A 10,483-nucleotide genomic window follows, 5' to 3' on the forward strand; every position below is an offset into this window, starting at 1 on the left:
GCGCCGCTCCGCCAGGGCCGCGCATCCCGGCCGCCGCGCAGGCGGCATCTTCCCCGCCCCGCCGCCCCTCGGCCAGGCCTGCGCTCCAGAGTGCCCGGAGCAGGGCCCCTGCCTCCAAAGGCAGTCAGCCGCCTTCCCAGCACCCGGCAGGCAGCACGACCTCCACTGGCTGCCTCCGCTGGCAGCTGCCCCAAAATGATTGTCCCCCAAGCCCGCCTCGCTTTGTTTGTGAAGCATAAAGAAGGTGACCCCCAACTATCTCCCCTCCCCTGCCCTTTCCCCCTTCTGTGTCAGTCCCATAGTCTCATAGCGGAGACTGAAGTTTACTGAGGAAGGTAGAAAAACTGAAAAGGTCCTTCTTCCCAGGTGGCATCCCGGAGACACAGGAGCATATTCAGGGAGGAAAACTGCGTACCATTCATGGCAATTGTAGAGGGTGGTTGAATAGCACCTGCCATCACAGGCTCCAGGTCTCCATGAACACACAAGACATGACTAGAGTGACCCTAGGCACTCATGGAACAGACACCATAACCTTTTCCCATCAATACCAATGCTGTTTGACCTGAAGGATGCCAAACCCTGCAGGTTATAGCAACCGCATGATGAGCCCACACAGGACCCATTTAGGTTATTTGATGAGGACAAGACGAAAGAACTGAGTCAACCACAACTAGGCTATAAGGAACATGTCAAGGAATTCAAGGACAACTCAAGGAACATGTCTGGTGACAAGAGAAGTTGTGAAGCTAGCTGAACATAAGAGCAGAAACATCTGTGCTGCACCAATGACTTTAGTGGGCTGCAGAGCAGAATGGGGCTCCCTGGACAGAAATGCATGATCGAGGCATGTCTTTAGCCTTCTAGCCTCTCCGTAGTGCTCACATTCCCACCGCTGTGCCCACCCTGCAGCAGAGAGGCCCATGCGGGATGCAAGTGTGAGAAAGGACAGCTTCAGACCCCTGCTTTCCTCTTTCAAATGCTGCTGACTCCCTAGGCATGGTTCATGCTGTCTGTGGTTGGAGACACTGCGGAGCCAGGGCAGTAGCCTTTATCCCTGGCAGTGACTCTCCTCACAAGGCAGGGATGCTTGGAGGAGCTATGCAGACTTTTGGGGCTGGGAGTCATTAAATACTCACTGCAGAAGTATTAACCAAGGCAGGGTAACCTCAGATAGGGGTGAACCATGTGGAGCAAACCCAACTGTGGATGAAAATGATGGGAAACTTCATATTAGGAGTGTCACAGACACTCTGTCTCTGAAGCATCGTCAGACCTCCTCTGTCAGGGCTGGCAGGAGATAGCGCTGTGTGGAGAGCAACATCTAGCCTACACATACCACAAAAAAAAAAACTTTGTCTAGGTCTCCCCAAGGCCTCAGACATGATGTCTCCCCCATTCCTGTAGCACCTTTTCTTTTATTACTTTTTTTTTTTATTTATCTCTCTGTCCCTCAAAGAGCAGATGCAGGGCACCCCTCCAGCTCTCAGGCAGAAAAGTGGTAAGGAACGTGTGGCTGACATACCCAGCCGCAGATCAGCACCACAGCATTGCTTCCTGCTCAGCAAGTCCTTGCAGAAATTTGCTTTCTCCAAAGCCCACAGAGCAAGTGAATAAGAATATTTGACCCTTGCTCAGTGTAGGGGCTCAGTTCAGGATGATTTATTGCACATTCTATTTCGAGGAAGACCTTCAGTGAGGGAAACACCAGAAATCCATTCTCTCCATAAGGCTGGTTGGCTTTCCTGGCAGTCATGACAGACACATAAAAGAAAGTCTCCTCAGACCATAAGAGGTGGATTTCAAAATTGCTTCCCAGTACAAAACAACAGCACAAAGACGCAGCTTGTAAGGCTCTTAATAGCTTCTAGATACCTGACTTCAAGGATATTTACTGCCCATTTACTGCTGTCTTGTAAACATGGCTGCTACAATACAGCTGGAAAATGAGAAACTGTCTTTGTAGGTGTCCATAGGATCTGAGTGCAGCACTTCTGCAATTATAGCTGTAGAGAATCAGGGTATCCTGTGATCAACTGACAGAGCTGCCCAGTGAAGGTGTATTCACAAACCAGGATACAACTTTGGGCTACAAACTCCTCCCTCAAATCGATAACCCTTTTGGGTACACCTTCCTTGCAATGAACAGCACAAATACAACGGGAACAGGAGTATTTGCACATCTGTTCATGCTGTGGGTCTGGCATTAGGAGCTTGACAGCAGGTTGGCACCCCAGGGCTGTCAGCAGGGCTGCGCTCTGGGTACCAGACTCTTGGGGTCTCCATTTCCTTTCTGGGGAAACTGGAAGGGAGAATTACATGCAGTGAAATCAACTGCTTTCGCAAGGCAGATGTGCTAGTGATCTCCGTAAATTCAGTAAGACAGTCAGGCAAGTCCATTTGCAAGATGAAGCTCCTGTTAATGACCAAAGGATCGTTAATGGACCTCCTTATTGAGGAAGCACCACCAGTTATTTTGGTCTTAAGTGCCTGGCATGTCCCTTCTCATTGCATTACCTTCTCCCCTTCAGGAACAGCTGGCCTTGCACATAGGCCAACTCATTGTCTTGCTTCCACTTTCCTCCTTCCTGCTGGCTCCTTCTAGAATGTCTATCAACAGTAGATCTATTTGGTGCTAACGTAAGTGGAGAACCCCAGCTCCCTCCTGCTTTGGCTTTTCTCAGTACTCAGTGACCTGGCATGCAGCATCCCTTTGAGTTACCTCTTTACAAGCTGCCCACTAGTGCGATGCATCAGGCTGAGCCTGTGACCAGCTACAGTTCTGGGAGCACTCAGATAAGTTGTCTTGCCTCATTTCCACCTCATAAACACCAACAATTATTCCTGGACCAGGCAACAAGAAGTATTCATAGCAGCCCTGGTATCAGCTATGTCTATTTTTACAGCTATCAGGGAAGCTGACAATTATCAAGCAACCACTGGCAGGCATCAGAGCAGACAGGTGCTGTCCCTGTGCTCAGGCCCAATCCAGCTGAGCAACACACAAGCATCTCATCATGAGCTGCTCAGGTGTTCAAATGTCTGCATCATTAAGGCAAAGAAACACTAGACAGGCAAACCCACTTGAGAACATCACTTTCCAGAGAGGAGAGGACTGGCAAGAAATCCTACAGTGCTGATTGCTCAGGTCAGTTTCTACTCTGGCAGGACCATAAATGATGCCATCATCTTTCCCAGCCTCCTTGGTAATCTTTGGCTTCCTGCAGCCCAGCATGCCCATGGGCACAACTGCCAGGAGCAGGGGCTCTGGCATGTTTGCAGCAGCAAATAAAACAGCATCTCTGCTCTGATCCTTCAGGGGAGGTTTGAAACATACCTCCTCCACCCCTGCTTTCAATCACTTCAGGATTATCAAGGATACTGGGAGATTGTAAAGGCTGCTATTTTCTGTGTGCTTGCTGCAGTGTAAGTAATTAAACAGTGAAGGTCATAAGGTGTCCCGGGAGGAGCTGAATAGTAAGTTAAAGCCCTCATCTGAAGTCCAGGCTGATCCTTTAAGAGGATGGGTGTCTAGTGGTTCTGGCTATTTCCAAACCAGCTGGCAGTCATATAGCCCCACTGGAAAGCCAAGGAGGTGACTGCTGTCCATCTCAAATGTTGAAGGTTTCTGCAGATGGACGCTGAAAGAGTGCTGAGAAAGTCACAGATGTCACAGCCAAAGGAAATGAAGGAAAAGCTGGGGATGTGTCACCCCACAGAGCATGGTGTCTTACTTTGGTGCACCAGGCTACACATGTCCACACTTACTATCAGCAGAGGCTTAAAGGCTCCAGGACCTTGTCCCTGAACATCATTGAGGACTGATAATATCTCTGCGTGTTAGTCTGAGCACAGGCAAATACGTTTTCATTTGGCACATTTCCAGGCTGCAAGATTTGCCATATGCTATGGAGAGACGGGAAAGGTTTGGGCTCCAGCAGGGAAATGATATGTACAGGGAAACACTAACCCTCACCTCTTCGACCAGCAAAATGTGATGTTTGCCAACTGCTCTGTACCACAAAGCACTCACGGCACAACCTTCAAATCATCAGCATTGCCTACAAGTAAGCTCCCTTTTCGTGGCTTAGACAAATCACTCTTAGCTTCTGTCATCTCCAAACCCTTATGCAGGGGCAGTCGATACCTTCTGGTGAAACATAATAACCTGGTAGTGAATCCATCATATACAGCACAATCACACCCCTACTTCTGATTGAATTTAGAGGCATTGCTTGCAGAAAAGGTTCAGAGTAAAGCCATGCTTTCAAAGGGGCAGATTTGAGAGGTACTGCTCCAAGCTTTGCATTTCAAGTTGGAAGTCTTTAACCAGTACTGCTCCAGCAAGCCTATTTCCATTTTAACTACAGAGGCATCTAAGCCAGAAACTTTGTGTCTTTTCAGGACCCAAGGACATTGCTAACAAAGTTTTCTGGGTGCTTCAGTAGCACCTGCTGCTGCAATCATACCCACGCAGCAGCAGCTCCACATGCAAAACAAACCTGTAGACTCCTTGCATGAGGTCTAAACACTGCAAGCTATTATGGGGATGTTATCACAGTTGTGTCTCCTGGCCAAAGCATGACAAGGTACTTGGGACTGTATGGAAAAGGTCGAATCATCTCCTCACTGGAAAGCCAATGACATGCCTAGTTGGGCAGCATGTGTTCATCAGCAGTGATGAAGACAAGCAGGTGGAGCAGAGCCCAGCATCCCTCACATATGGCACTAGGGACAGCAACAACTGAACTAACAGAAATAAAAGAAGTCATAGCTCAGCATACGGTCAGCAGGGCTACTGCTACCAAGGTGGCGAAGGCAGGAATCCACTCATAGAACAGTTTTTGGCTGTAAGCTACAGAAGCCCTGCATTGGCCAAAGAACAGAGACCAGACCAGGCACAGTCAAGGTGTTGTGCTGGAGTTCATTCCTGCCAAGGCACATTAAAACTGTGCCAAGAAGCTGCAGTGGGACTCACAGGGTAGATCAGACATCTCATAGCTAGAACCAAAGCAGCTCTCCTTCAGTCTGTTAACTGGTTCGCGCTTCTCTTGGCAGAAGAGGGCAGTAGAGATGCAGAACTGGCTGCAGCAGCAAAAACATCACCCTGGAGAGATCACAAGAAACCACTCCTTCAACAGCCCCTTTATCATTAATTTTTCCAACTTCCATACCCAGGTAAAGCTTTGTGTGATTCAGTCCCTCAGTTCTCTTGGGGCAGCTTGCTCCCCTGGTCGCACGCCTGTTGAGTCACATTGTTGCTCAGCTAACAGCCTTGTGAAGGTCACAGCGCTACTAAACTTGACCTCCCAAAGCGTCTTATCAGGAGACCAGAGCTGTAATACCAATTTGCCTAGTTTATGCACGTTCTGCTCTGACAACCTAGTACATTAATTGACGTTAGCACTGTATTACCCAGCTGGCACAAACTATACACAGTCTTCTGCATCCAAGGCTAACCAGTACCCCATGCCACAGAGCTCCCAGCTTGTTGCACTTAGGGGCCTAATCTCTACTTTCATTGTCACATTGCTGAACTCTGACTCAAAGCCACAGCTAACATGGCCCCAGAAGCACTGCTTCCCCCTAGCACTTTACAGAAATGCAGGAGCATCAAAGGACAAGATTGCACCTCTCCTGTGCTAACCACCAGGCTGAAGTTGGGTTAGCTCAGCTACAAGAAAGGATGAAATAGAAGATCCTGCAAGATCAGGTAAGGCAAGTTAGCAAACAGCTTGCTCTGTGCATTAGGATCTGCTAGCTGCATCTAGCATGCAGAGTCCCAGCCCCAGGCCTCAGCTGGGGGCAACTGGGAGCTGTCAGTCTAGCAAATCTCTGCTAGGAGGCCTTCCCCCAGCCAGACACCACAAAGCCCTCTACATCGCATCATCCGCTGCACTACTAGCTCCATTACTCCTCCTTGGTGCTCCCATGGACCAGTATAAGGGATCTCACATATTTTGAGTGGAGAGATGTGCCTCACAGCATTTTCCTGGCCTACACTGTTTCTTTAATCCAAAAGAAATCTGACTGCCTTTGGAAAGTATGGCCGCACTCTCCTACCACATCAGCTGCTTCTTTCTCCTCCCCTGGGTGGCACAGCCTTTGCATGGACTGTGCTGTGAACAAGACCCAAACACTGATCCCTCAGAAAATTAACCCATCATGAGGAAAGGGAAATTATTTTTTCAGCTATTTCAGCTCCCTGATCCTGCTTTCCACCCAACAGCACAAATCTCTACATAGAAAGGAACAGAACAAGCATCTAAATAGGAATGGGTACCCTCCCCTTCTCATTTCCAACCTGGATATATGCCATATTGGTCATGCAACTCTGGCCTCATTGTAATGACCTCTGCAATTATGGGGCCAGCTTCCTAACTCCACTAATTTTTTTGGCCTCTGCAGAAAACAGGCTAGTGTTCAATACCCCCATTTTGAATCCTTGACCACCTTTCTCTTGTTCTTTCCCCTTCACACACTTGTTACTCCATATGTCTAGGGACCACATTTTATATACTATATAATGCTCCCAGGATGTAAACTGAAAGCCAGGGAGGGGGAAGCAGTCTCTGCACTCTACACTATATATCTACTCTTAGCAAGACTGCTTAACATCAGCAGTGATGCTGTTCCCCACCAACGAGCAGTTACAGGAACACATTGAAGGGAACTCCAGCAGAGCCAGCGTGAACCACTGAAGGTTGGCAAGCTGATGATTAACCCTTCAAGGAGGCTGCACTCAGGAGTTACGGGTGTAACACTATCAACCCTTGGTGTCAAAGACATTAAGTGGACAGCATGACGGCCAGGAAGCAGAGCTCCCATTCATGGTGCCAAACATTACAGCTAACCAAACACTTGTTTCTTTTCCATAGAGCCCTTAAGCAAAGCAAAGATGCAGACCTGCTAAGGAAGTCTTTGAGAGGTATTGCTTGATCTTAAAGACACTCAGGAATTTTTGGAAACAAAGATACATAGATCCTACTTCCTCCAAGGGGGAAATTAAAATTGTATTATGATTATATGCAGGGCTGTTCATAATTGACTATATGCTCAATTCCTCTTCTTATTTTTAGTAGGTTTCAACATCCCATTTTCATACTATCAACTAGGACCAAGGGACCTTTACATTGGTCGTACTTTTAGCGGATAGAGATGACAGAAATCAATCCACAAAAAGGCAACCCACTATCACAGAGAGTTCTTTTATTAGTGTTAAGACATGCTGCTCAGTTCAGACAGAACAAGTGCCTAATCTCCCCAGCTTCAAAGACCATAAACTGAGAAATAGTTAACGTGGGGCAGACAAGGGAAGGATTTGCATAACATAAAATCAGTAGAAGAAATACAAATGCAGGCTTCTAAAAATATAGACAACGTTTGGGTCAAGAGTGTGCTCCACACTCTCCTTGCTCTTTTATCCCATCTTGTCTCCCAAGGTCACAGATCTGACCAAGGAAGACCTGAAGTAACTCCAGCTGGAGTTGACCAGGACTGACAGTCTGAAAGTATCATTAGAAAGAGACTTGTCTATTCAGTTTCTTATCTGTGGATAGGTTCAGTATTATTGATTGGGGAGGGATAAAAACAGATTGTGTCTTTATCTTTTCAGATCTTGGAAAGCCTTTGGCTCTTTGCTCCATCCATAAGGAAGCATCTTCATTTCTGAACATTCTAAGAGTACAGACATTGTTTCATTAGAATTCGTTTACACTGAACACCTTAGTGAAAAACCTCTTCCTCACCTAGGACCAATATCTTTGCTTCTCATCACTTCATGAATTTTCCTAAACTCTTCATAAAGCTTAGCCTAGAATATGATTCTTTTCTTCTTCCTCTAAAGCCCTGGATTACACACCTCCCCAGGCATTACTTATAGTTTAACTCTGCAAAGCTCTTTGGAACAGAACTTAGATAAGCAGCAGTCTAAAAATAAGATCATAATCCTGCTATGTGCAACACAGCCTTCCCCCGAGCCCACACAAACCACTGCAAGAACCAGTTCCAGCCCTTTCCGTCCTCTGTGAAAGCAAACAATTTTCCACTAATGTGTTCAGGTTTTCTATATAGGAGCTCACATTTTAAAAAAGCCTGAAAAAAAATCCAGTGCCTTATGAAATAGAGGGACCTCCCATGTCACAGCCTTCTCTTCTTCAGGGAGGTGGGGAGAAGTTTAAGCCTCATCCTTTCAGGTATCAACATGCTCAAGAGTGTTGATACCAAGCCGCTTTAAAGACACCAGCCCAAAGAAATATGGGATATCAAACTCTTAACTAAAATGAAACTTTACTGAAAGCACAAACTCCAGGATATAGGAAAAAAATTAAAATACAATAACCAAAACATTGTCCAGAAGAAATCTCAGTATATTTGCTTTCTATTAAGTTTATAGAGAAAACATAATACTGTTTAAGTTCTAACACACACTTTTTCCAATTTAGTGATCAGCCTTTCAGGAATAAATCTTATTCAAGTTTTGGGTGATAAGTTGCTAGAATCTCTTTGTACCTGCTCAGGTAGGAAATTAAGCAGGCGATCAGGCTCACAGGAGTTCTGGTCAGAGCCTTTCTTTCCTTGTATACTGTGGTTACCACTATGTGGTTGCAGGTGGTAATAGTAAAGATGAAAACTCTGCAGCTTCTCACCTACAATCACATCCTTTAAGTCTTCTTCTTGTAACAGCACTTCTGGTCTTCAGTAAGCTACAGCTCTTCCTTTTTAAAACAAACTTGCAAGACATCCACAGATGTCTTGTAAAATATCTAAGACTTTTTTTAAAAAGCTGACAAAATCCAGTACCATCCGTCAATAGATGCCCCCTTGCTATCTTCATACAGCTTTCCCACATCCCTTTGGGGTGGGGTAAGACCAGCCTTTTTTATTGCACATTCATATAGCATTTAGCATAACATGATCTAGCTGAATCACAGACACTGCTGAGTGTACTAACAGATCTATCCCTGCTTATTTTGTTATCATAGAATCATAGAATTAGTAAGGTTGGAAGGGACATCTGGCGATCATCTAGTTAAACCTCCCTGCTCAAGCAGGGTCACTTAGAGCATGTTAGGGTTACATCCAGGCAGGCCTTGAAKATCTCCAGAGAAGGAGACTCCACAACCTCTCTGGGCAACCTGCTCCAGTGCTCCGTCACTCTCACAGTGAAGAAATTCCTCCTTAAATTCAGGCAGAACTTCCTGTGGTTCAATTTCTGCCCATTGCCTCTTGTTCTGTAACACGAGACAACTGAAAAGAGTTTGTCCCGCAGGTCCAGCAGGACACCCTTCCTTGTAGGCTCCTCCACCATTACATTATACATTTTTTTTTTCTTCATTCTACTTTCTTTTCAGAGCAGTAGCCTTGTGGGATATCTTCTGAGGCTTCTCCATGGAACCAAAAAGCTAGAGGTAAACCCATTAAACCATTTCAAGCTGCTCCAGACTTGCTTTTAAGACCAGCATAAGCTCTTGCTCCCTAGAATGCTCACCCACAGAGCCACCACTGGATAAACTTTGCCACGGGGACATACTCCTCTCTTGCCACATACTTGCATCATTCTGTTTGGGGTAAGGGGAGTCCTGCTTGTTTCTTCTCACCTGTTACTCATTCACCTGCCAACCCTCATCAAGAAGGTCAGTGCAAGCCAGCAAACACCACCTTCTCCCTTTAGTTTCCCCTTGCACTAAGCACCGACTTCCTCCTCACCTGCAACTGATGTAGGCCAGAGCTGTCACTTCCCTGAAGCGCATGGGGGTGGGCTCAGCTTTCACTTGTCTCTCAGCTGCTCCTTGTTACAGAACCACATATCCCCAAGTAGACACTATGCATCGTTTCTTCTGAGAAAGGGAAGTGCTGATTCTCTTCAACACGAAGAGAAAGCTGTAGAGGTCCAAAGTGTAGAAGCTTGCAGAAAGGTTGGCCTGGCAACACCTCATCCCCTGTGCCTCGGCTTTCCCAAGATTCACATGGGCTGCACGGCAAAGAAGTATTGGCACCAAAGCTCACTGATATTCACCTTCATCATCCTTGCTCCTGCAAGCAGTGCTTCTGCCATCGGCACCTGAGGCACGATGGCAGACCATGCAGATAGCTGATCAGCTGCCAGGAAAGCCTGACAGCTCTGTGTGCACGCAGCAAAATATGAGGTGCTGTCCTGCCCACTGAAGCTCTGGGTGTCCGCCTGCCACAGGACACATAGGTGCTGCCCACAGCAGCTGGACACCAGGCCCAGCAGGATGGTGCTGGGCCCAGCCAGCCTCCTCTTGCCAAGCTGGTTTGCTGTGGGTTGCTCACTGTCCAGTCCCTGGCAGGCCATCCTCAGACACACAAGAAGGCCCAAGTGCCAGCCCTGTCCCCCTGCCCCCCACACATGGTCCCCCTGCACTAAGAAACCTTCCCATCAGCACTGGGTGCATCAGGTCACAGCATCTACAGCTAGATCCCCTTGTTGAAAGGACCTCCCCTCCCACCTCCGAAAGCA

The 10,483-nt window shown here is 47.0% G+C and overlaps 1 protein-coding gene across 1 annotated transcript in view; it reads right to left on the reverse strand.

Annotated features, from left to right (window-relative positions):
- Nucleotides 1–10,354, reverse strand: part of LOC146593977 (dual specificity testis-specific protein kinase 2-like) — a 48,066-nt gene extending 37,712 nt beyond the window's left edge. Inside the window, exon 1 of the mRNA XM_085308293.1 lies at nucleotides 9,709–10,354. Coding sequence (XP_085164419.1) covers nucleotides 9,709–9,752 — 44 coding nt within the window. The 5' untranslated portion in view covers nucleotides 9,753–10,354. The remainder of the gene's footprint in view (nucleotides 1–9,708) is intronic.
- Nucleotides 10,355–10,483: the final 129 nt, after the last annotated feature.

The sequence above is a fragment of the Rhea americana genome, unplaced genomic scaffold (genome assembly GCF_003343005.1).
Source record: "Rhea americana isolate MKP2758 unplaced genomic scaffold, rheAme1 scaffold_273, whole genome shotgun sequence".
Taxonomy (NCBI): domain Eukaryota; kingdom Metazoa; phylum Chordata; class Aves; order Rheiformes; family Rheidae; genus Rhea; species Rhea americana.